We start from the raw sequence: 27,357 nt of genomic DNA, 5'->3' as shown, positions 1-27,357 counted from the left end.
CCTTAAAAAACTGGGACTAGAACTGCCATACGACCTAGCAATCCCACTGCTGGGCATACACACCGAGGAAACCAGAATTGAAAGAGACAAGTGTACCCTAATCTTCATCGCATCACTGTTTACAATAGCCAGGACATGGAAGCAAACTAGATGTTCATCAGCAAACAAATGGATAAGAAAGCTGTGGTACACATACAGAATGGAATATTACTCAGCTATTAAAAAGAATGCACTGGAATCAGTTCTAATGAGGTGGATGAAACTGGAGCCTATTATGCAGAGCAAAGTAAGTCAGAAAGAAAAACACCAATACAGTATATTAACATATATATATAGACTTTAGAAAGATGGTAACAATGACCCTATATGCGAGACAGCAAAAGAGACACAGATGTAAAGAACAGACTTTGGACTCTGTGGGAGAAGGTGAGGGTGGGATGATCTGAGAGAATAGCATTGAAACATGTATATTATCATATGTGAAATAGATTGCCAGTCTAGGTTTGATGTATGAGACGGAGTGCTCACTGCTGGTGCACTGGGATGACCCTGAGGGATGAGATGGGGAGGGACGTGGGAGGGAGGGTCAGGATGGGGAACACATGTACACCCATGGCTGATTCACGTGAATGTATGGCAAAAACCACCACAATACTGTAAAGTAATTAGCCTCCAACTAAAATAAATTAAAAAAGAAAAAGTTCAGGAATCATGAAGTTAGTCTTCAACTAAATTGGTCTTCAATACAGATTCTAAATTGTTGATGGGTGAAGAAGGCAGGGATGAAGTCAAATAGAACAGTACAACTCAGATGCTATCAGCACTGCTTTCTTTAGAAGGTCATGGCCCCAGCTCTGAGACCCCTCAAGGTTCCCTGAACCAAGGGCCCCGGCCTGAGGCTTCTCTAGGTATTTAGGGCCTCAAACCAGCAGAAACCAGGTCGGTTGAGGACAGCCAGCCAAGACTGAGACTTCAGGTACAAAAATGTGAAAAGTCACAGCTTCTATGGTATCTCCTCCTACAGCTCCTTCTCTGGCGGTTCTCATCCCTCTGCCCTCTGCAGTCTGACATTTGCTGTCAGTTTTGTGCCACTTCCACAATTCCCTTCTTTTTATTTTTTTAAAATTTGTTTGTGCCAAGTCTTAGCTGAGGCACATGGGATCTTCCATCTTCATTGTGGCATACAAACTCTTAGTTGTAGCACGTGGGACCTGGTTCTCTGACAGGGATTGAACCCAAGCCCTCTGCATTGGGAGCGCAGCGTCTTAGCCAGCGGACCACTAGGGAAGTCCTCACAATCCCCTCATTTCTTGAAGCTGAACTGAATTTAATGGGAGGGGGAAAGGTGATTCTTGGTTTCTCTGAAGCCACATGTGTTCCTCTGGATCTGAATGCTGAACTGTATGAACAGAAGGCAGGAGGGACTCTGGTTGTCTGGATCAGCAATCTCTCTTCTCAGTCTTTCCCCTAGAGACCTGTCTTTCCAAGACACGAACTGACTGAAGACATTTCCTTCCCCCAGAGCCAACCTGTTCTATTTCCCTTCTCCTTAATGCACTTACCTTTCTCACCATAAAGAAATCAGTCTGAGAGGAAGAAAACTAGATTGAGGGGAAAGCAAGCAAAGAAACCTTTAGAGAGAGAAAGGGTATTTATTATTATACAAATAGCTATGCATACTGGGGCACTGGCAAACTGCCAAAGGATATTCCCAAATAACTTTTGCATAGCTGTATTACAGGTATTACACACCAGTAACACATTCAGGAGAACAAAAGTAGAATTCAGAAAACAGTCTCTCAGAGGCCCACCAGATCCTGATTCCTTGTTGAAATACTCTATTACAGTGGTTTTGAGCAACTAGCTTTTTTTTTTTCCCAGCTTTTTCAGCTGGTTGCTGAAGGCTAGATCTGATGCTGAGCTGATTGTTAAGATACTAGCTATCCTGAGGATGAAGATGAGGCCTGTAGATGAAGGATGGCAGCCTTGCTTCTAGGAAAATAGTAGCTGAATAGGGCGGTCAAGGAATATTTTTCATCACTTTAAAATCAACTTTATTAAAACTATTAGTTCTTTAGTAATTACTGAAATAATCACTCCAGAGGCATATGCCTTAATTTCCTTTTACCATATAATAAATCTTTTCAATATTGTTAGTACTTATTACTGTAGAATTATGATGATATACTAAAACACTTCTGATACTGTCTGAATTGTGCAAATGTATAAAACCTAACTTCAGTGCTAAGTTTTTACAGTGATTTAAATAAGCCCCCACCAAGTGAATTAATTTCAGTAATTAAGTAAAAGGAGGAAGTTTCTGTATAATTATAGCACTTAGTAAATTCAGCTTCTTCTAATAATTCTGGATTCAGTATTGTGGTTCAAACAATGCTAACTTACAGCAAGCAGATCACTGGAAGAAAATACTAGTCTAGTAAAACTAGATTATACCCTCATGGTCAAAATGAATTTCACACTGCTTAACAATACACTGAATTGGTTCAGAAATAAAATAGGTCACTTGTTTGCTTACTTATTTTAGTGAACAGAGTGAAGTTCTTAGAACTAGGTCTTGGTCTGTGGGCCTGAAGGATCTCCAGAGAAGTGATGTGAAACAGATTCAACATGAGAGCAAATGGCAATTGTTCAATTAATTCCCCTCTTCATGTATCTTTCAGCTGTTGGCATGTAGAAATGCTGGGGTGTGTTTATCTCCTTGGATATATACACGGTAGAAAATGCTTCTTAGTTTTTTCTCATTGAAGTGGAGGTAGAGTGAAAAACATGGCAGAAGAGGACTTGGCCTTGGATTAAAAAAATGACACCAGAAAAATGCAAGATGTTGTCCCCTTCTGAGCTGAAAGTGTACACCATTAGGATAATAAAAGGATACATATAAGTTGGGATGCCTCTTGAAGCCAAGTGTTTCCGAATAAGTCGCTCAGTACCATACCAGTTAAAACCTTTCGTGGCATGTCCAATGCGTGGAAGATGGACACTTGCTGTTAAAACAAAAAGTTCATGATGTCTTCATTCATTGAATTGACTAATGTGTATAAGATATACATAGGAGATGATAATGTATTCTGAGTCACTTTGTTGTTTCCAATGAACAAAATGTATATAATCTTGGTGAGTGCCACTCAAAGCATATGATTATTATATGAGGAGTGACTGTAACATGGGAAAACTAATTCTATAGAACATGAGGACCTACATACAGGGTCTGGTAATAAGTAGGTACGATGGGAATTGAATATGACTGATGACTGAGATGTAATTTAAAAAGCAAAGATTCTTTAACAAGTCAATCAGTTTGACAAACTCTAAGACATGCTGGGTTTGGAAATAAAATTAAACTCAGATCTTCTGGCAGAGAACTGTCTGCTAATGTAGACTGTGACTCTCTAAGAGGGGACAGGATAAAAAGCGTTTCCCAACAGCATCTGGCCAGTTTACCTCATCTCTGGTCCTCTGCTTCCTCATCTGTAAAATCATGATACAAATAACCCAGAGGATGCAGGTGGTCCAGAGACAAAGGATACAGAAGTGATCAAGAAAGGAAAAGGGCTTTGAGAATACAAGATGAGGAGAGTGTTACTTGTGTAGCCTCTCATACTGGGGCTTCCCTTCAACACATATTGAATGGGATCTTGGCATTTCTCATCTCTCTTTAAAAATCACATCCTACGTTTGGAAACAAATTAATCTATTCCTGAGCACAAGTGGAAGGACTTACCTTTCCTCTTCTTTGCTGCTAAAAATATCTTCTTCAGGGCCTCTTCTAGGGCTGCCATCTTAATGCCAGACAGGACATTGGCACGATCTCGGTGCTGAGCCACAATCAAGGCCAACTAGGAGAAACAATCATTTACTGAGTGGGAGCAGGGGCAGTTTCCGGAGGAGGTGATGGGAGTCAAAGTTTAGCTCCAATAAATTGATGTGGTTTTTTTCACTTACCAAATCTTGCCCTTCGTTTCTTGACTCTTTATCGTCAATAGGAAATAAAAGGACACCTCCCAAACTCAAATCTGAGGTAAAACAAGAAGCAGTAACAGAAAGAACATAAAGTTCACTACTCAAATCTGAGGTAAAACAAGAAGCAGCAACAGAAAGAACATAAAGTTCACAACAGAATGAGACCCCTGAGGAAGGGGTCTTCCAAACTCAAATCTGAGGTAAAACAAGAAGCAACAGAAAGAACATAAAGTTCACTACAGAATGAGGCCCCTGAGGAAGGGCTACTCTGAATCATCCCTATGCTGTGCCTTTTCCAAAGCTACTCAGGTATAGGTAACAGTGGTGCTCTGTCTTGTTCCTGATATTAGAGGAAAAGTTTTCAGTTATGTGGAATATAATGCATACTGTGGGCTTGTTGTATATAGCTTTTGGCTCAGTGGTAAAAGAATCTGCCTGCAATGCAGAAGATGCACAGGAAACTGGGGTTTGATCCCTGGGTCAGGAAGGACCCCTAGAGAAGGGAATGGCAACCCACTCCAGAACACGACTTAGCAACTGAACAATGAAACAAAAAACATACTGAGGTATGTTCCTTCCATAACCAATCTGCAGAGGGTATATCATCATGAATTTGTACTCTGTCAGATGCTGTCTCTACATCTATTGAGAGGATCACTTTTATCTTTCATTCTATTAATGTGATATATAACATTTATTGTGTATGTTGAACCATCCCTACATTGATTTGTATATGTTGAACCATCCCTACATTCCAGGGATAATTCCATGTGTGCAATCCTTTTAATAAGTTCCTGAATTTAATAAGTTCCTGCTAATATTTTGTTGAGAATTTTTGCATTGAAGTTATCAAAGATATTGGTCTGTAGTTTTGTTTTCTGGTAGTGTCATCTGGCTTTGATACCAGGGTGAAACTGGCCTTGTAGAATGAGTTTGGAAAAGTTCCCTCCTCTTCAATTATTTGGAAGAGTTTGAGAAGGACTGGCGTTAATTCTTGAAATGTTTGGTAGAATCTGCCAGTGAAGCCATCTGGTCCTAAAGTTTCCTGTATTGGGAAGTTTTTAATTACTGAGTCAATCTCTTTGCTCATCACTGGTCTGTTCAGATTCTCTAGTTCTTACTGGCTCAGTCTTGACAGTTTGTAGATTCTATAAACTTATCCACTTCTTCCAGGTTATCTAGTTTGTTGGTGTACAACTATCCATAATAGTCTCTTATGATTCTATGTATTTCTGTAGGGTCAGTTATAATTTCTTTTCTGGTTTTATTTGGGTCTTCTCTTTTTTATTCTCCCTAAAGATTTATCAATTTTGTTTATCTTTTTGAAAACCTCTTAGTTCCATTAATCTTTTCTGTTGTTTTTTCTGTTTCTATTTCATTTATTTCTCCTCTGAACTTGATTTCCTTCCTTCTGCTAGCTTTGGGCTTAATTTGTTCCTCTTTTCTATTTCCTTGAGGGCTAAAGTTAGGTTGATTATTTCTGATCTTTCTAATTTCTTAATATTGGCATTTATTGCGGTAAGCCTCCCTCTTAGAACTGTTTTTGCAGGGCCCCATAGGTTTTGGGGTGTTGTGTTTCCATATTTTTTTTGAGATAATTCTTTGCTTTCCCTTTCGGTTTGTTCAGGAGTATACTGTTTAGTTTCCACATCTTACAGATTTTCCAGTTTTCCTCACTTTACTTCTATTTTCATACCATTGTGAGCAGAAAAGATTACTTGGTATGATTTCAATTATCTTATTTTGCTAAGACCTGTTTTTTGCCCTATCATATGATCTAGTCTTGAAAATGTTCCATGTGTATTTAGAAGAATTTATATTCTGCTGCTGTTGGATAGACTGTTCTATAGATACCTGTTAGGTCCATTTGATTTATTGTTTGGTTCAAGCCATCCTTTCCTTGTTCATTTTCCGTCTGGATGATTTATGTATTGCTGACACTGGGGTACTGAAGTCCCCTATTATTGTTGTATTGTCTACTTCTCCCCTCATATGTATTAATATTTGCTTAATATATTTAGGTGCACCAATGCTGGGTGCATATATATTTACACTTGTTATACCTTCTTGATGAATTGATCCCTTCATCATTATATAGTGACCTTCTTTGTCTCATTACCATTTTTGGCTTCGAGTCTATTTCTTGCAATATAAATATAACTACTTCTGCTTTCTTTTGGTTTCTACTTGCGTGGAATATGTTTTTCCTTACCCTTCACTTTGAGATATATAATTGGGTCTTATTTTTTATCCATCTAGACACTGTGCCCTTTGACTGATGAATTCAATCAATTTGCATTTAAAGTAATTATATATAAGGACTTCCTAATGCCTCTGTGTGCATTCCAGTTGTTTTGTAATTCCACTGTTTCTTTTTCCCTCTGTTTCTGCCTGCCTTTGTAAACTGATTATTTTCTACAGTGGTATGCTCTGATTCCCTTTTGTCTTTTGTGGATCTGATCTAGGTTTTTACTTTGTGGTTAATATGGGGCTTTACATGAAACATTTTATAGATAGAACAGTGTATTTTAGGAGGACAGCAACTTATATCCAATTGCCTGTAAAAGCTCCACCCTTTCACTCCTCCCTTTTATATTATGCATGTCACAATTTACCTCTTTGTATGTTGTGTATTCATTAGCAATTTATAGTAGCTGTAGTTACTTTTACTATTTTCCTTTAAGCTTTGTATTATAGTTGAGTGGTTCACACACCATCTTAACACCAAGTTGGTTTTCTAAACCTTACTGTACATATTTTACCTTTACTAGTGTGTTGTATACTTTAACATATGCTCATATCACTGATTAACGCCTTTTCATTTTGGCTTGAAGAACTCCTTTCAGCATTTCTTGCAAGGTAAGTCTAGTGGTGGTGAACTCCCTCAGCTTTTGTTTGCTGGGAAAGCCTTTATTTCTCCTTCATAGCTGAAAGATAACTTTGCTGTATAAAGTATTTTTGGTTGGCAATTTTGATCTTTCAACACTTCAAATATGTTATTCCACTCTCAGGACCTGTTTCTGCTAAGAAATCTGCTGATAATCAAATAGGGGTTCCTTTGCACATTATATTCTTTTTTTCCCTAGCTTCCTTTAAGATTTTTTTTTTATCACTGAAAGTCTTGGAGAAGGTCGTTTAGCATTGCGATAACAGGGTGACCTATTAACTTCATGGACATGTATGTTTTGTCTTTCCCCAGGTTGGGAAGGTTCTCAGCTACTATTTCTTAAACTCTTTTTCCCCTTCTCCTTCTGGAAGTGTAATTATTCTGATCTGTGATTTCTTGATTCAGTCTCATAGCTTACGCAGGCTTACTTCACTCTTTAAATTTGTTATTTCAAAATTCCTATCTCCCACAAGTCACTTATTCTTTCTTCCATATGGTTTTCCCTGCTAGGCATGCATGTTCAGTCATGTCTGACTCTTTGTGACCCCATGGACGTTAGCCCACCAGCCTCCTCAGTCCATGGGATTTTCCAGGCAAGAATGCTAGAATGGATTGCCATTTTCTACTCCAGAGAATCTTCCCAACCCAGGGGTTGAACCCACGTCTCTTGCATCTTCTGCACTAGCAGGTGGGTTCTTTACCACTGCACTACCCGAGAAGCCTACCTCGTTCTCTACTGCAGTCTTCATCTCATCCACTGACTTCAGCTCTACAGTTTGTTTGGGTCTTTAAAATTTCAATCTCTTTGAAAAGAAGTCACTATGTTAACATATTTTATTCCTGATTTTATTGAGTTGCCTTTTTGAGTCTTTTTGTAATTCACTGAGTTTCTTCATAACTGCTATTCTGAATTCTTTGTCAGTTAGATCACAATATTCTGTGCCTTTGAGCATGGCTGCTGGAGAACTGTCATCTTCTTTCTGTGATGCCATATTTCCTGACTTCATATTCCTGGTACTTATGCACTGGTGCTTTTGCATTTGAAGTAGCAGATATATCCTTAACTCAGTGCTCATTACCTTCAGCAGCAGACAGGGTATTACGTTATATAGTATTGGTATTATCTCAGTTTTTTCTGTATGTTTGTGCTCCACTCTTCTTGCTCTGTCTTGTGGCCAAATTTTTTTGTTTTTTTTAATCAGGTGATTACATCTATTTATTTATTTATTTTACTTTATTTTACTTTACAATACTGTATTGTGGCCAAATTTTTAAGCTTTTGTGTATTCTCTGATTTTTACAATTTACCAGGCTGGCTGGATACCTTTTTCCCAGAAGGTGGAGCTATAGCTCAAGTCTGTGGTTTCTTCCTTGCCTGCAGAACATGACCTGTTTTGAATAGGATCCTGGTCTACCAGAGTTCACTTTCATGGATACACCAGGGAGCCTGCACAGGGAGCTGGCAGCAGAGCTGAGGGAAGGTGTGGGTTTAACACTTAGTGTGTTGGGATTGCCACACACCTGCAGGGAAATTTTCAGGTACTCTTGCATGAACTTTCTACTGAGCACGTGCCTTTGACACCATTTGAAATTTTTATCTGCCTCTTTCCCAATATCCTTCCCCCGCCCAGGTGGGGAGCTACCACCTTAGTACTCCAGATGCTGGCAGAGAGAAACAGGTTTTTCCAGCTGCGTTCCACCTGGAGATGGTAGCGGCCAGAAAAGTCAGCCCCTCACAGTTTTCCTTGGCGGGCCAGGGTTGATGCTGGGAAAAGTTCCCTGACCACCTATGCTGCAAACAAACTCATATTTTCTCTGTTTTCTCCAATGATGTGCCAGATCTCCCTTCAGGAAGGATGGCCTTCGGCAAGTTCCACGTGTGAGTACCTGCAAGGGCAACACTCACCTGTTTTTTGCCCTACTGCAGTGAGAGGGGTCTAGGCAGATTCACACTCTGCTGGTTCTTGCCTGTATGGAGATTTATCTGTGTCTTACCAGTTACAGTGGTGGGTGAGACTCCTCTTGGGTCTTCTAAAAGACCCACCAAGGCACTTTTGTTCAGGTGGGGATGTCTAATCCGTGGGGTAAAAAGAGGGATTAAAAAGAGGAATGTCTTTCACTACCATGTCACCCCCTTCACTCCTGAATTTTTATGCTTTTCTACTTCAATGCTCCTCAAACACTGCCTACGGAGTACTCCTGTAGGCACTGGAGAGTGAATGCAAAACCCAGAAGTATCTGGGCTGGGAGGGGGTGGGTCACTATGAACTTAAAATTCCTTTAGAAGAGTCTGATGTTTGTTTTAAATTATTCAAATACTGTATTCTACTATACATATTTGTATTTGTATATTTTCCTATCTCATCCAAATCAAATTCTCTAGAGAAACGTGTTAATTCTCTAATGTGAAATAGGCCTCGCATATTTCAGTTTGAACCTTTTGTCCTCTCAATCCATCTTGCATACCCCAATCTTTTTAAGTCATTCTAAAATACTAGGCTGGCCAAAAACTTTGTTCAGGTTTTTTCATATGACGGTATAGACAAACCTGAACAAACTTTTTGGCCAACCCAGTATTTGCTCTGCTATGTCATTCTTCTACCCAAATCTCCCATGTCTAGACACTGGATAAGGTCCTGCCTTAGAATGCCATCTCCCTGGACAAGTCATGAGTCATGTGCAGTCTTCTATAATGTGGCCCAAACTTCTCTTCTTTAAAACCTAACTTTATTCCTCAGCCTAAACTTTCTACTCTAGTCTGTCTAGCCTACACACCATTCCCCTAAAACATTCACTGTGTAACTACCTGGGTCATTCAATACCCCATACTGGGACTGGTGGGGTTACAGGAGACACAAAGAATGAGATATGGTTATGGACTCTCCTACCCTTTCTCTCCACCTATTTAATCTCAACCCATCCTTCCAGGCCCAAGATAACTTTCAGGACTTCCTTCAAGCCCACATTTCATCTACCCTGCTCGACCCTATTCCAGTTCTCCTTCAAAAAAGAGTGCACACTCCTATCTGTTTCCTTACTGACCATTTACACCTTAACTCTGTGCCACCAGGTTTTACTTTTCACACTTTCTTCAAAATGCTCCAGGGTGATGTGACTGCCCTTGGGGGGCAAATGCAGTGGCCTTTTCCCACTGCTCATCCTCACTTCAGTGACTGACACTACAGACCACTTCTTGACACCTCTCCTCCCTTGTACCCCAAAACACTACATTGTCAAGGTTCTCTTATTTTTCTGACAATTCTTTCTTCCTTTTCCTAAATGGAGGTGTGTTCTCTGCCCTCCCATTTCTCCATCCTCTCTCCTTCAGGGTTTTAAACAAGGATCCAAATGGAGACTCCTCAGTCTGTATCTCTAGCTCCAGCCTCCCCTGAATTCTCTCCTTTTCAAACTGCCCAGTCAGTATCTAGATTGGGTTAATCATGGCAACACATATTAAACCCTGTAATGTGTTTTAGTAGAAAGACTATTCACTCTAAGTCCTTACATCCCTTTCTACGTTAGAGAAGTGAGCAGAAAAACCAATCTCGAAGAAATCTGAGGAGCTCTTCTCTATTGGACAAGATCCTTTAACTTCTCAAGTTCCACAGGAAACAATCACAATAATCATTTTACTCCTCTTGCCACTTTGTGATTTCCACAGATAAAAGGAGGTGCCCAGCCCCTTCTCTCTGCCGAGAGAACACCATTCAGCCTTCGTTTTCCCAGACAGCTCTGCTTCTGTCTCCCGGGAGTGTTACACCCCAGTCTGTGCTAACTTCATAATACAATCTCCTTCCTCTCAGCACCCAGCTCCTGTTAGCCCTTCAGTGGTATGTCTGATTTCTCTCCCACTGGTGTCTGACATTTCTAGGAGATATTCCCTCAAGAAGATAAAGTGAACTGGGTAAACAATGAAATGAACTTCAAGCCAATACTTTAACACGCATGCAGGGACTGACATTTATCAAAATACTTACACATTCATTATCCTCATTATAGTCCCATGAGGTGGATGGAAAAAGTATTATTTTCAAATCACAAATGAGAAGACAGGTACAGAGAGGGGGAAGGGATTGCCTCAAAGTCACGTATCAACTAGCTTTAACTAATGACAGAATTCAGACTCCAACTAGCTCTTCTGACTCCTCATCTAGTACCTTTTAATACACCTAATGTCCTCTCCCTCTTATTCCATCCTTAACCCTTCTCTCTGCTTTGCTCCTTACCTTTCATTTTTCCAGCCAACTCATATCTTTTTCTTGGCTCAGCAGATCTTGTTTCCAGAGCTGTGAATAAACCACCTCTGCCCCAGCGGCCAGAGTCATCTGATAGGAGAAAGAGAAGATTTTCTTCTATAGGAGGCAAAATCCAGTCCACAATTTAAAAAAACAAAAAAGGTATGCCAAGTATACTTGATTTTTCAAAGGGCAGAAATGACTATCTAATCTCCAAGCGTATACACACTGGACTTGTCAAGTATGTTTAGGTTTTCTGGAATATACCTGGCCATTGTAACAGACAAGCATCAAAAGAATCAGTGTTCTGAAAGAGCAGAAGCTCTGTAGTCCTCCTGTAATTCCTGGAAGATGGCTAAGGAAGGATGTACAGTAGATGTAAAACCAGAAGGAGTTGAAGCACTGATAATACAACAGCTTACAACTCCCATTTCATAGGTAAGAAAGTGGAAAGGTTAAATGACTTATTCAAGCTGGTACTAACACAGCTGGTTAATACTCTGTATTGTCACTCATTCGATCATACTATAAATATTTCTCAGTATTACATGTCAAGAACTCTTTTATGCTCTAGGGTTACAGTTGGGGGACGGGGGAAATCTCTGCTCCCATGAAGTTTATTTTCTAGTTCAGTGAAAGCGTGAAAACGGAAGTGTTAGTCACTTAGTCGTGTCCAACTCTTTGCAGTCTCTTGGACTGTAGCCCATCAGGATCCTCTGTCCATGGAATTCTTCAGGCAAGAATACTAGAATGGGTTTCCATTTCCTATTCCAGGGGATCTTCCTGACCCAGGGATTGAACCCAAGTCTCCTGCATTCCAGGTAGATTCTTTACAGTCTGGGCCACCAGGGAAGCCCAGTTCAATGAAACACCACATGATATATTATGTATATATCTGCTTGTTTCATTGTTTGTTCATTCAATGAAACAAACAAGCAAACACATACATAGTATGTCACATGGTGATCTGTCATCAAGTAAAATAAGGTAAGAAAGTAAATAGAGAAAAACAGGGGTGAGTACGGGGTATGGGAAGTCAGGGGAGACCTCTCGCTGAGATGTAGACATCTGAACAATGCTTTATGTGGCTAAGTGGGGAAAGAGCATTCCAGGAAGAGGAACTTGCCTGGAAAAATAAAAGTGCAAAGCTCATGAGGGAACAACATGTTTGGAGTTTCGCTTTTTCTCAAAGGATTTATTTGGCTTACAGATGTAGCCTCTGTGTATTCTCTTAAAAAGTTTGGGCAGGGAACAAGGCAGATATTATTCCATTACACAGATAAGGGAATTGAGGCCTGGAGAAGTTGTATTTGACTCTTACCTTTCCTCTTTACCTGGTTGAGCAACCCTAGTCTCCTGGTTCTAAAGTTCACACTCTTTTTGACCACACAAGGCTGCCCTAAGTCCAGTAATCACCCCTAAGACAGGGCTCTGCCTTGTCTGCCCAAGTTCTTGGCACCTTAAGGATTGAGGCCCCCACTTCTACCTACCTACGCAGTGCACAATGACAGCATCCTCCGCCCCAGCCTGGGGGTGGGTGACGTCACCGCTTACATATCTGATGGAGGTTGAGTCTGGGTCCTCATACTCCAGTTGGGCAGAGCTCTCATCTTCCCCGTCCTCTGGTTCGCTCTCCTCGGAAGGCAGGCAGAAGGACTGGTAATTGTTGGACTCCCACCAGGCCATCCTTCGAGAAACCAGAGGGGAGAGGAATTAACTGGGCCTATCACCATTTCCCTCAAAGCATATCCTGGGCCGCGATTCACAAACGGTGAGTGCCAAGTGGAGATGCAATTAGAAACTCACCCTGTCCTTCTGCCTGTTTGTAAATAAACAAGAAGCCTTACTGATTAGCCTAACTGCCTCCTGACTATACTTCAAAAATGAGCAGCCACCAGATGTCACTGTTTTTAAGAACATGTGACTAAAAGGGACTGTTCAAGTTAACTACTCTTGTCAGACAGCTGCAATCAAGTCCTAAAATGTTCTCGCTTCAGCTGAATGCATCTTCTCTGCCTGAGGTACTTGGGACTGTTCTCTTAAGTAGATGGACTGCTAAGGTGAAAGTTCAATCTTTATTAAAAGTATTCTATTACCAGTGGGAACTACCAGCATTACAGACACTTTCTGCAGTTTTAAAGTGATGTTTGACCGTGGGCTCACTATGTAGTAGTGATCCCTTTACCAACTGTGACCCTCAGCTTTATTAATAATATCATCAAATAACACACACGTACTTTTTCTTATGTTCTGCTTCTTCCTTCTTCTTCCTCTTCTCCTCTAACAGTCTCTTTCTCTTGGCCGCTGCTTCTTCTCTTCTCTTCCTTCTGTCCTCCAGTTCTTCTGGGCTCAAAATTCGCTTCCTTTTGGTGGACCCCTCCACAAGGCCTGGGATGGGAACCTGTAGGAAGAACAAGCTTCATAACCAGGGGTACCGGGGTCTACCTGTTCCTTCATGAGTCTCAGCCATCACATTGAGCAATGTGCTCAATATTTCACGCTATTTCACCATGGGTGGTGGGAAGTGCTGGCAAGATACTTCAGTTTACACATCTGGCAGGCATGGTAACCAGGATACTATGCTCTAAACTCAACCAAAGCACTGGCATGTCAGTATAGCAATATGTCATTTTGATTAATTTCATTAGGAATAAGATACTTCAGAAAATAACTTGTTTTTTAATTGAAAGGATGCCATTTTAGGTTTAACTATTTTTAATGGAAATATTCCTTAATGTATTTTATCATTCAGTCTTAAACACAATATTCCAACATCGTGATCACCTTAACAATAACTAGCATTTAATGTATACAGACTAACTGCTAAATGCTAAGGACATTACAGACATCGTTTATGATTGCCATCCATCCTTAATGACATAGGTCATGACTGTCAGCAGCAGGGTATGGTGTTTTGATGTAAGACAGTGATCCCTTCAAGGGTGGCTTACTATCACTTGCATTAATGGGAAAATATAACCTCCTTGTTATTATTTTTATGCCATCTTCTTATACTTTTTTTCAACAAATAGTTACATTCTTATTTCTTAACAAATCATTCTCAGCATCACTTTCTGTTCATTGTTACTGAAACTTTGGAAGAATTTATCCTCACATAAATTAACAGTTCTTACACTGCCTTTATTTCGGAGTAACCGGCCCTCTTGACTAGTCTTCTCCAAAAGGGTTTTCTGAAGATTCACCAGTTGCTCAAATGATTCTCTGTCTTCTTTACTAGGCTCCTTAGAATAATCTTTACCTTCAAATAAGTACATGTGGTTTTCTAAAAACATAAAACACATAGAGAAATGTTAGATACTAAAGAAAACTAGATTGATTCTAGTCAAAGCAATAAGGAGGGTGAACAAGAGAATGGCCTGTATTCTAAATGGGCCAAGAATAGCTTGTGATGAAGGTACTGGAATTCCCATCCCACTAATGCTGATGGCTTTGGGATCCATCTGGGGATTTCATATATTTACTTTATAAAGGAGTGAGCGTGGCTAAAGACCTTTTGGTCTATCTTCTGGTGGTCTGTAAGTCTCAGTTTGATGCCTGCCAAGTCCAGAATCACTCATCACTCATTCATTCCACACTATTCCCCAGCACAAATCTCACTGACATTTAGATCTCCTAAATAAAGGCAACCAACAGCATATTTTTTTAAATTGCAAAAAGACTTTTAACACTCAGCTCTTCCCCCTTTTCTGTAATATTACAAGGATCAGGTAGAAAATCTATGAGGAAATAATCACAAAAATGTCCATCAGCAGATGAATGGATAAGAAAGCTGTGGTACATATACACAATGGAGTATTACTCAGACGTTAAAAAGAATTCATTTGAATCAGTTCTGATGAGATGGATGAAACTGGAGCCGATTATACAGAGTGAAGTAAGCCAGAAAGAAAAACACCAATACAGTATACTAACACATATATATGGAATTTAGGAAGATGGCAATGACGACCCTGTATGCAAGACAGGGAAAGAGACACAGATGTGTATAATGGACTTTTGGACTCAGAGGGAGAGGGAGAGGGTGGGATGATTTGGGAGAATGACATTCTAACATGTATACTATCATGTAAGAATTGAATCGCCAGTCTATGTCTGATGCAGGATACAGCATGCTTGGAGCTGGTGCATGGGGATGACCCAGAGAGATGTAATGGGGAGGGAGGTGGGAGGAGGGGTTCATGTTTGGGAACGCATGTAAGAGTTAAAGATTTTAAAATTAAAAAAAAAAAAAATTAAAAAAAAAAAAATCCCTTAGATTTACAACTTTCTTTGTAGAGCTCTGAAGCATCTTCATGAGCCTCGCCACAATCTTGGTGTAATTAACCCCACTTAAGAAAAAGAGAAAATTGAGGGCTTCCATGGGGGCTCCCAGATGGTAAAGAATCCACCTGCCAAAGCAGGAGATACAGCTTTGATCCTTAGTCCAGAATTAGAGAGTAGCCCTCACCACAAACTGGAGAAAAGCCTGTTCAGCAACGAAGACCCAGCACAACCATAAATAAATAAAATTATAAAACTCCTGAGTTATTAAGCAAGAGGGCATCAGAGGGCAGACACACTGAAACCATACTCACAGAAAACTAGTCAGTCTAATCACACTAGGACCACAGCCTTGTCTAACTCAATGAAACTAAGCCATGCCCACAGGACAACCCAAGACAGGGGGGTCACGGTGGAGAGGTCTGACAGAATGTGGTCCACTGGAGAAGGGAATGGCTAACCACTTCAGTATTCTTGCCTTGAGAACCCCATGAACAGTATGAAAAGGCAAAATGGTAGGATACTGAAAGAGGAACTCCCCAGGTCAGTAGGTGCCCAACAAGCTACTGGAGATCAGTGGAGAAATAACTCCAGAAAGAATGAAGGGATGGAGCCAAAGCAAAAATAATACCCAGCTGTGGATGTGGCTGGTGATAGAAGCAAGGTCCGATGCTGTAAAGAGCAGTATTGCATAGGAACCTGGAATGTCAGGTACATGAATCAAGGCAAATTGGAAGTGGTCAAACAGGAGATGGCAAGAGTAAACGTTGACATTCTAGGAATCAGCGAACTAAAATGGACTGGAATGGGTGAATTTAACTCAGATGACCATTATACCTACTACTGCGGGCAGGAATCCCTCAGAAGAAATGCAGTAGCCATCATGGTCAACAAAAGAGTCTGAAATGCAGTACTTGAATGCAATGTCAAAAATGACAGAATGATCTCTGTTTGTCTCCAAGGCAAACCATTCAATATCACAGTAATCCAAGTCTATGCCCCAAGCAGTAATGCTGAAGAAGCTTAAGTTGAACAGTTCTAGGAAGACCTACAAGACCTTTTAGAACTAACACCCAAAAAAGATGTCCTTTTCATTATAGGGGACTGGAATGCAAAAGTAGGAAGTCAAGAAACACCTGGAAAACAGGCAAATTTGACCTTGGAATGAAGAATGAAGCAGGGCAAAGACTAATAGAGTTTTGCCAAGAAAATGCACTGGTCATAGCAAACACCCTCTTCCAACAACACAAGAGAAGACTCTACACATGGACATCACCAGATGGTCAACACTGAAATCAGATTGATTATATTCTTCACAGCCAAAGATGGACAAGCTCTATACAGTCAACAAAAACAAGACCAGGAGCTGAATGTGGCTCAGATCATGAACTCCTTATTACCAAATTCAGACTTAAATTGAAGAAAGTAGGGAAAACTGCTAGACCATTCAGGTATGACCTAAATCAAATCCCTTATAATTATACAGTGGAAGTGAGAAATAGATTTAAGGGACTAGATCTGATAGATAGAGTGCCTGATGAACTATGGAGTGAGGTTCATGACACTGTACAGGAGACAGGGATCAAGACCATCCCCATGGAAAAGAAATGCAAAAAAGCAAAATGACTGTCTGGGGAGGCCTTACAAATAGCTGTGAAAAGAAGAGAGGCGAAAAACAAAGGAGAAAAGGAAACATATAAGCATTGAATGCAGAGTTCCAAAGAATAGCAAGAAGAGATAAGAAAGCCTTCTTCAGCAATCAATGTAAAGAAATAGAGGAAAAGAACAGAATGGGAAAGACTGGATATCTCTTCAAGAAAATTAGAGATACCAAGGGAACATTTCAGGCAAAGATGGGCTCGATAAAGGAGAGAAATGGTATGGACCTAACAGAAGCAGAAGATATTAAGAAGAGGTGGCAAGAATACACAAAAGAACTGTACAAAAAAGATCTTCATGACCCAGACCCAGATAATCACGATGGTGTGATCACTCATCTAGAGCCAGACATCTTGGAATGTGAACTCAAGGTGGTCTTAGAAAGCATCACTATGAACAAAGCTAGTGGAGGTGATGGCATTCCAGTTGAGCTATTTCAAATCCTGAAAGATGATGCTGTGAAAGTGCTGCACCCAATATGCCAGCACATTGGGAAAACTCAGCAGTGGCCACAGGACTGGAAAAGGTCAGTTTTCATTCCAATCCCAAAGAAAGGCATTGCCAAAGAATGCTCAAACTACTGCACAATTGCACTCATCTCAAATGCTAGTAAAGTAATGCTCAAAATTCTCCAAGCCAGGCTTCAGCAATACATGAACCGTGAACTTCCTGATGTTCAAGCTGGTTTTAGAAAAGGCAGAGGAACCAGAGATCAAATTGCCAACATCCGCTGGATCATGGAAAAAGCAAGAGAGTTCCAGAAAAACATCTATTTCTGCTTTATTGACTATGCCAAAGCCTTTGACTGTGTGGATCACAATCAACTGTGGAAAGTTCTTCAAGAGATGGGAATACCAGACCACCTGACCTGCCTCTTGAGGAATCTGTATGCAGGTCAGGAAGCATCAGTTAGGTCATGGAACAACAGACTGGTTTGAAACAGGAAAAGGAGTAGGTCAAGGCTGTATATTGTCACCCTGCTTATTTAACTTCTATGCAGAGTATATCATGAGAAACACTGGCCTGGAAGAAACACAAGCTGGAATCAAGATTGCCAGGAGAAATATCAATAACCTCAGATATGCAGATGACACCTCCCTTATGGCAGAAAGTAAGAGGAACTCAAAAGCCTTTTGATGAAAGTGAAAGTGGAGAGTGAAAAAGTTGGCTTAAAGCTCAACATTCAGAAAACGAAGATTATGGCATCCAGTCCCATCACTTCATGGGAAATAGATGGGAAACAGTGGAAACAGTGGCAGACTTTATTTTGGGGGCTCCAAAATCACTGCAGATGGTGATTGCAGCCATGAAATTAAATGACGCTTACTCCTTGGAAGAAAAGTTATGACCAACCTAGATAGCATATTCAAAAGCAGAGACATTACTTTGCCAACAGAGGTCCCTCTAGTCAAGGCTATGGTTTTTCCTGTGGTCATGTATGGATGTGAGAGCTGAACTGTGAAGAAGGCTGAGCGCTGAAGAACTGATGCTTTTGAACTGTGGTGTTGGAGGAGACTCTTGAGAGTCCCTTGGACTGTAAGGAGATCCAACCAGTCCATTCTGAAGGAGATCAGCTGTGGGATTTCTTTAGAAGGAATGATGCTAAAGCTGAAACTCCAGTACTTTGGCCACCTCATGCGAAGAGCTGATTCATTGGAAAAGACTCTGATGCTGGGAGGTATTGGGGGCAGGAGGAGAAGAGGACGACAGAGGATGAGATGGCTGGATGGCATCACTGACCCGATGGATGTGAATCTGAGTGAACGCCAGGAGTTGGTGATGGACAGGGAGGCCTGGCATGCTGCAATTCATGGGGTCACAGAGTCGGACATGACTGAGCGACTGAACTGAACTGAGTTATTAAGCACCGCCTCAGTTCAAATTGCTAATAAGTGGAGAAGGCACGATTTTCTGAGTCTGCTGCCAATGTGCTCTTTTCAGTATACAACTGTGCCTATAGAAGGATGGAAAGATAACGGGCCAGCAAATAGTAACTACAGTAATAACATGAATGGTGATAGTGTGAACTTGAATAGCAGTTTATGCTGTCAGAGCACCTTCACATTTATAATCACATCTGATTTTTGCAACTGTGTAAAAGGGTAAAGTATACACTACCTGCACCACTTTACAGATGAGGACACAGAGACTCAAAGAGGTTGGGTAATTTGCCAAGACCATGAATCACATGATAGAAGTCATAACAAGCCAAGCCTAGTAACTAGAGAGAGGTAAGACAACGATTCTAAATTGAAGCATATATAATAGTACACGTTACCAAAGAATGTATTTTCAGAGCATTATAAAATCAGCTATGAATATAAGTATGTTTTTCTCTAGAGAGTACAAAAGCAAAACATTTTCATTCTCAAGAGATCAACTGCTTCACACTTGTACCCAAATCCAACCAGCTGTAATTCTAATTGGCATTTGCTAATTAAATCAGCAGGGGGCTTTCAATGAGGTGCTCTATCAACAAGTGAGGAAAAAAGAGCCAAGAAGAGACAAATATGATCACATATGTAGCTGCATGCAATTCTCAACTTACAAACATGCTTTAAAAAAAGACCCTGGCATTCAAGATAAAAGCCATTCTGCTTTTTAACTTTCATAGGGGATGCTGTAGTTATGAGTCTTTCATATTCATTTCCATTCTTCTAACCATGCTCTGTCTTCACTCTGCAGCCAAGAGAAGGTTGGAGACCACAGGCATGGACACTCATCTATATCCTGCCAATGGAACCACCTACCATAGACTGGACCTGTACTCACTGATCAAAGACAAAACTCCAAATTTTAATACAACTGGGAAATCTTTCCTGGCAGCTGGACTGCCTGAAAAAATATATATAATTTTTTTTGGCAGTTGGACTGACTGAAAAATATAATTATCTTTCTGGAAAACAGTGAAATTTTACTTTGTTCTACTAAACATTAGCAAAATAAGCTGAAATTAATCTAAATGAGTGCAGAAATGACTGCAGGCTTCAGTACTTAATATAATCAAAATGCAACTTAAAAATAGGACCACATACATCTATTTTTCCTCCCACCTAAAACCTACATGGCAGTAAAGAGATTTTAAAAAGATATATGAGACGACAGTGGACAAAAAGTTCAACAACTTTTTAGAAAACTGTAAGTGGCTCAAGGGATAACAGAGCTAAAAGAACATTGGAAGTAAAACACAGGTGCCTGGTCAAGGGATGATTATGAGAACAGACCCTTTCAATCCTCCAAAAGCTCAGAACTTCCATGGACAGGGAATCGCAGGGAGGGATAACTGAGAGAAAGTCTGCACACCAAGTAACAGGAGCTAAAAAAATGTATCGTATATTAATGCATATATGCTTCTAGGAAGCACAGTGGTAAAGAATCTGTCTCGCAAGGCAGGAGACGCAAAAGGTGCAGGTTTGATCCCTGGGTTGGGAAGATCCCCTGGAGAAGGAAATGGCAATCCACTCCAGTATTCTTGCCTGGAAAATTCCATGGACAGAGGAGCCTGGCGGGCTATAATCCATGGGGCTGTAACTGAGCACACACAACACATGTATGTGGAATCTAGAAAAAGCCACAGATAATCTTTATTTGCAAAGCAGAGATAGAGACAGAGAAAAAAACATATGGATACCAAAGGGTAAGCAGGTGGTGGTGAGATGGATTGGGATTGACATATATATACCACTACATATAAAATATTTAGATAACTAATGAAAACTGACTGTGTAACACAGGGAACTCAGTACTCTGTGGTGACCTAAATGGGAAGGAAATCTAAAAAAGAAGGGATATATGTATACATGTGGCTGATTCACTTCACCCTACAGCAGAAACTAACTCAACACTGTAAAGCAAGTACACTCCAATTTAAAAAAAAAAAGAAAAAGAAGAAGTAACCAGAGCACCCTGAACCCCTTCATTCACGTTATCTCCTCAGTCTTTAGCAAACAGGTTACTCCAGACCCTATTCACCTCTTCCAGAAAGATAGTAAAGGATTCGTCTTTGGAAAAATGGAGTTGCCCAGAGAAAAGGCTCCAAATACAGACATCTGGGAGGGCCCGTTCAGTGAGAAGGCCAGCTCATCAACCAGTGATGCTGGAGTAAGCCCCAGGAATCCACATACCTGCTGAGGCCAGGCCTCCCCATCAGCTCTGCATTTCACCTGCATAAAGGAACAGCCAGCCAGGGCACACCAGGTACTTCAGAGAAACCACCACCAAGGACAAGACAACTCAGGGCGCAGAGGAATACTTTTTTAAAAAGCTGCAATAAAAGTCCTCAGAGAGGATATTCTACCCCTGCACACAGAACAGGACACAATTAAAACAAGCAGAGAATCAGAAAGGGTTCTTGAAGAATAAAACCGGGATGCTAACATTCAAAAATGTAAAAGCTAAACAATGAGAAAAGTTAAAGAGCAGTGTCTTAGAGAATAATGCCAGCTGTCTACATTCTGATCTTCCCAAACATCCAATAAAAACCATAGGAAATAACAATGACAACAAAGCCACACTGAACCCATACCTTCTAAAAAGCTAGGCGTCAGAGAGTACTACAAACTTCAATGTGCAGGAAGGTAGAGAAACGAACATCCCAAATGAGCTGAATTAGCTCCCAAGCCCACAGTGGAGTCAGGCAGAGACTGCATGGAAAAGAGGCGGCAGGGTTCTGACAACATCAGACGTAGATCAAAGTTGCCCCCCATGAGGGGGACACATTCCAAGTGGGAAAATAATGAGGAAAGGTCTGCAACCAGGAAGATCAGAGAAGCAACTGCTAAGGAACTGACAGGAAGAGACTAGAAAGTACTTGAAGGTAGCAATTTGGGAAGGCATTGCTTCCGGAGGTCGTGCCTTGACAGTTTGGTGGCAAAGGGAAAGAATGAAGCAGGTGATGGAAATTCAGGGTCCTACAGAAAAGAAAAAGAATCATAAAACGAGAAGTCATGCCGACCTACTCTTCACTCAAAAAAAGGAAGCAGCACTGGGTAAAGAAACTGCCCTTCTCTGCATGAATGGAATAAAGTACTCTCAAATCAAGAAGCCTAGTAAGACTAGCAGACCTCTCACCCCATTCCACACTGAATTTGTGTTGCCACTGCTTCAGACAAATAAATTCATTACAAAATAACCCTAAGACATCAAGGAACATCCTTACAAAGCTACCATGTGGAAAAAAACATTTCAAATCAGAAATCCAAATACTACAGAAATAGAAATGGAGACCATCTCCTGCTCTAGCTTTAGGTGGCCATGCCATTAGCTCTGTTCTTACCCCCCACTTACTTCCTTCCTCTGGCTCTCTGCTTTCTTCTTCTGCTGTAGGCATGGCATCAGAGACCCAGTGGCCATCTTCTGTTTCTCCCAGGATAGACTCCAGGTCTAGTTCATGCATGGTGCTTCCCTCTGAGGAGAGCAGTTTATCCAAACCAAATTTGAGTATCTCGCTCAACTTGAATGAAGAAAACAAGAAAGTCCAGTTGGCCTTCATGAAAACAAACATTGGGCACCAGTGATTTGCGAAGTGGCTTAGACACCAGGCGCATCCCTGTCCTGATGCTCAGCCTTTCTTCCCTCCCTGTGACAGATGACACCAACAGGGCCGTTCTGTAGTTGGATGATGGATGAGCAGAGAGGTGATAAATGACAGTCAGAGCCTAACTTTGACAATTCTCAATAAACAGAAAATTTGACCCTCCAATCTTTGTTCTGAAGAATAACAGTCACTTCCAGCATTATCTTAGCACTTCTCAGAGTTTTTCACAGGCATCCCCAGCGGTCACGTGAGACGTCACAGACCCTGTTAGCTATTCTCCTACCCCTCCTACTGCCAAACTTCTTGGAATGAGAAGGCTACACAGCATATTTCTTAAGTGACTTTCCTTTGGCAGTTTTGTTCCTACCACAGTGCTCAGTGGAAACCGTCTTCACAAAAGACCAGTGACAACTGACCATTAGATGGGAGAGCCGTTTCTCAATTCTAATGTTGCTTGCTGGACATGCCTCTGGCACTGCACTACCCTGCTTCTCTCACCTGCTCTCTAACGAACCTTCAGCCTCTCCCTAGGCTTGTAGGAACCCCCTAAAAAAGTGCAGATCATCTTTCCTAGCTATAGTTTCCTCCTTTCAATTGTGTACTTCCCTAAGTGCTAACTGAGGCTCTGAACTAACCTGCATTCACACTTCGGCTCATTTGCATCTTGTCTTTTTGGGTTAGCTATCTCTACCTGGCTTATTTTGTGAATAACTTGGAAATCTTATGATACTCTGTAACAACTGGAAAAAAATTTAGATAGCTCACTGGAAGAATTGAACAAACCTAGATACACTTACTTTTAACCCTGATATATACAAAAAACCACTGACTTTGGCAACTGGCTTCCTGGATAGCTCAGTTGGTAAAGAAAAATTAGCGCTAAGTTGTATCCAACTCTTGCCATCCCATGAACTGTAGCCTGCCAGGCTCCTCTGGGATTCTCCAGGCAAGAATACTGGAGTGGGTTGCCATTTCCTTCTCCAGGGGATCTCCCTGACTCAGGAACTGAACCCAGGTCTCCCGCATTGCTGGCAGATGCTTTACTGACTGAGCTACGCGGGAAGTTGGTAAAGAATCAGCCTGCAATGCAGGAGACCCCAGTTTGATTCCTGGGTCGGGAGGATCCCCTGGAGAAGGGATAGGCTACCCACTCCAGTATTCTTGGGCTTCCCTGGTAGCTCAGCTGGTAAAGAATCAGCCTGCAATTTGGGAGACCCTGGTTCAATTCCTGGGTTGGGAAGATCCCCTGGAGAAGGGAAAGGCTACCCACTCCAGTATTCTGGTCTGGAGAATTCCATGGACTGTATAGTCCATGGGGTCGCAAAGAGTTGGACATGACTGAGCAACTTTCACTTCAACAACTGGCACCAAAAATAGAAGCCACTATTTATGAAAACGACTGGTCCATACTGGGATACTCTCTTTGGTCTACGTTTCACTTGTGATGTGTCTCAGTTATCAAGGGACCACATGTATTTTTAGAGAAGAAATGTGCATGCGTGCTAAGTTGCTTCAGTCGTGTCTGACCCTTTCATGACAATACTATGGACTATAGCCCGTCAGGCTCCCCTGTCCATGGGATTCTCCAGGCAAGAATACTGGTGTGGGTTGCTATGCCCTCCTCCAGGGGATCTTCCCGACTGGGATCGAACCCACATCTCTTATGTCTCCTGCATTGGCAGGTGGGTTCTTTACCACTAGCACCACTTGGGAAGCCCACGAGAAGAAATATATTACAGTAATTAAAGGCAAGGGCATGTGTTTGGAGGTTAGAGAGTTTGGATTGGCGTCTTAATGAACTAACATTCTTGGGCAAATTATTTGAAATGGGAATAAGGAGAGTGCCTACCTCATTCTTCTGTTATTCATATCACAGAAACAACTGGAAAGAACCACTTCATATGATACTTAGCACACAGTGAGCATTCAGTAAATGTTCACTCCATCTGCCTCTGCCTCTCTCTGTTTCCTATTATTTTCTTCCTGAAGGATAATGAATCCGCTTCCTTCTTTGAGGATTTCATGATCCAGTACTTCTTAGATTCACTGAACCACAGTCACATCTTTGACTATCGGACTCTTTTTATTATACAAACCCTGCTTTCTCTGGAGATAAGGGCATTGGGGTGTTATCTTTGCTTCTGGCAACCAGAGATAACTTGCAGAGGCTTGGTAGGTAAGAGAAAAATCAGAAGTAACCTTCTACTAACCATGAGCTGGGCGAGATTCTGACAAAGCCCCTCTCAAACAGCTAGGAGGGGGTCTATGTTCCCATTAGGATCTGGCCCATGGCACAGAGACATGTTTACACAATCACACGGACATACCCAGCAGCCTACGTCACAGGGACACCATCACCGAATCCCCTGAGCCCCTCCCCAATTGGGAAAGAGTTCAAGCTTCTTATCGACAACTCCTCCTCCCACACCCAGAATGTGGGCACCCCAAGGCTCAGCCATTCATTCCCCTCACCAGACCCAATACTGAACTTGTCATTCACAAGGTTCTACAGAGAACTCATGGTTGGAGAACTGTAAGAGTCTCTGCAGTCTGCCCATACCTTTCTCTCAAGCTGCCATCTTACATTTGTAACTGCCTCTTGGATAATGTGAACACACGTACAATCTGCTTTGCCACCAGCATGGACAAGCATGAGCACATCAATTGGGAACCAAAGAAAAAAACACAAGGGAAAAAACCACACTTTGCACCTTAAGAGAAACAAGAACTAAACAAGTAAACACACAAAACCCAGGGTTACTTTCTAGTTCAAGTTCCAAAATAAATGAAACGTTGAGCCTTTCCCTTAAGTTAATGACTTCCTAACAAAACCAATGTGAGCCCTGTCTTCTGTAAAGCAGACGTGTAAAGATATGCACTGGTCTTTGTGGATATAACCAAGTGAGAAAAGCCAGACTAACCAAACACTTGGCAATTCTGCTTTTAATAGTAGTTTTTCCTTTTAAATACTTGTTGTATTTTCTGTTTGATAAACTAGTCCCTTCAAAGTCTACTCTCTTACAAACTTTTGCAAATGAAATTTTTATCTCTGAGCTTTTCCTCTAACAGTATTTTTTAATACGTTTTTACTGCAAACTCTAAAGCCTAAATTATCTTCTTCTTCCTAAATCTCTACCTAACCTTCTTGTTTCCTAATTTCTATCCTCCTCATTATCCAGGCTGAAGACCTTACAGACATCTTTATATTTCCCATTCTCCCTAGCTTCCCACCTCTAAGCAGCAGCTCCTGTCATTTCTTCTGTAACGTTGCTCACACCAGACACTCCTATTGCTATGTCAGAGGTTTATAACTCACTTCATGCCTGGATCTTTCCAGTATCCTAGAAGTCAGTCTCTCTGCTTCCAGCCCCTCATCTCTGGGTCAAAATGGGAGGACCTGGGCTACATCATAATATGGGTTCTAATTTAAACCCAGGAGCTGCTACAGAATATCTCCAAGTCCTCTCCCAGAAGAGTTTTCTCTAACATCTTCCAAGCCTGCATCTGCTTCCTAGCTGGTGTCTCCTCCTTTAAGCAATTAACTCTAGTTCTTTCATCTGTTTTTCCTACGGCATAATTCTGAATTCCTGATCCTGTCTACCCTCCTGAGTGTGAAGAAGGTGATGCAAAGCACTGATCAAAGGGTCTGGGGTTAAGATGGAGGTACAAGATAAATCATTATTTATTATGCTGAGTTGTTTATTTTACCTAATTCTCCTAAGGCCCCCTGATGGAACCTGTGGTATTCTCATTTTCAGAAAGCAAAGGGTAAGCTATCTGCTCAAAGCAACACAGCCAGTAAGAGACAAGGCTTGGATCTGAATCCAAGTAAAAGGGATCCAAAGTCCATCCTTATTCTGTATTCTGCTACCTGTATTTATCATATTCATTTTCACTCCCACAGCAGCCTGCATGTAGTACAGATATTATGTGCATGCATGCTCAGTTGTGTCTGACTCTGTGACCCCATCGACTACAGCTCGCCAGGCTCCTCTGTCCATGGAATTTCCCAAGCAAGAAAACCGGAGAGGGTTGTCATTTCCTCCTCCAGGGGATCTTCCTATGGCAGGAAGGAATCTGGCTAGGGAACAAATGTGTAGCAGGAGAGAGTGGGTGGTTAATTCATCTACTTTCTCATCCATGGAAGCACTGACTAAAACCATGACATCTTCTCATATGAAGAACAGGGACTTCCCTGGTGGTCTAGGGGCTAAGACTCCATGTTTCCAATGCAGGGGCCCCAGGTTTGATCCCTGGTCAGGGAACTAGGTCCCACACGCTGTAACTAAAAATTCCACATGCTGCAAACAAGACCCAGCAAGGCCGAATAAATAAATAAGTTAAAAAAAAAAACCAAAACCAAAGTGAAGAACAGTGTGTCTTACCTGGAGGTCAGCATCTGCAGTAGTTTTCTGGGCTCCCAGAGTGAAATGGCCCCCTTCTATGATCATGTTGGTGAGCTGCAGCTTGGAGGCTGCTTTCCTATAGACAATCTCTTCCACAGTGTCTCGGCCAATCAGCCGAATAACTTTAACAGACCTGTAGAGAAATCACAGAAAACTAATGTGCTAAAATAGAAGGGTCTGCAAAATAGTACACAAGCATGCCAGGTCAAGACACAAAAAAGGAAACAAACCTAAAATGCCAGGTTCAGGGTGCAACTAACAGGGGATTGTTGTACGTGAACTTGAGTTATTTGTTAGAGAGAATCTGGCCTCTAATTCTCACTGAACCTTTCCAAAAGAGTCAAGGGAGGGATGACGAGGTGGTCATGATTG

General features: G+C 41.3%; 1 protein-coding gene across 2 annotated transcripts in view; it reads right to left on the bottom strand.

Annotated features, from left to right (window-relative positions):
* Nucleotides 1,633-27,357, bottom strand: part of CHD1L (chromodomain helicase DNA binding protein 1 like) — a 72,539-nt gene continuing 46,814 nt past the window's right edge. The window contains exons 14-23 of one of the 2 annotated variants that reach the window (XM_018046000.1): nucleotides 26,965-27,118; nucleotides 22,330-22,495; nucleotides 14,238-14,386; nucleotides 13,341-13,504; nucleotides 12,594-12,790; nucleotides 11,095-11,193; nucleotides 3,964-4,034; nucleotides 3,743-3,857; nucleotides 2,897-3,005; nucleotides 1,633-2,007 (exon numbers count right to left, since the gene is read on the bottom strand). In XM_018046000.1, coding sequence (XP_017901489.1) covers nucleotides 1,941-2,007; nucleotides 2,897-3,005; nucleotides 3,743-3,857; nucleotides 3,964-4,034; nucleotides 11,095-11,193; nucleotides 12,594-12,790; nucleotides 13,341-13,504; nucleotides 14,238-14,386; nucleotides 22,330-22,495; nucleotides 26,965-27,118 — 1,291 coding nt within the window. In that variant the 3' untranslated portion in view covers nucleotides 1,633-1,940. The other variant, XM_018046001.1, reaches the window with a different exon arrangement.

The sequence above is a fragment of the Capra hircus genome, chromosome 3 (genome assembly GCF_001704415.2).
Source record: "Capra hircus breed San Clemente chromosome 3, ASM170441v1, whole genome shotgun sequence".
Taxonomy (NCBI): Eukaryota; Metazoa; Chordata; class Mammalia; order Artiodactyla; family Bovidae; genus Capra; species Capra hircus.
This window is presented reverse-complemented; position numbering and strand designations above follow the sequence as displayed.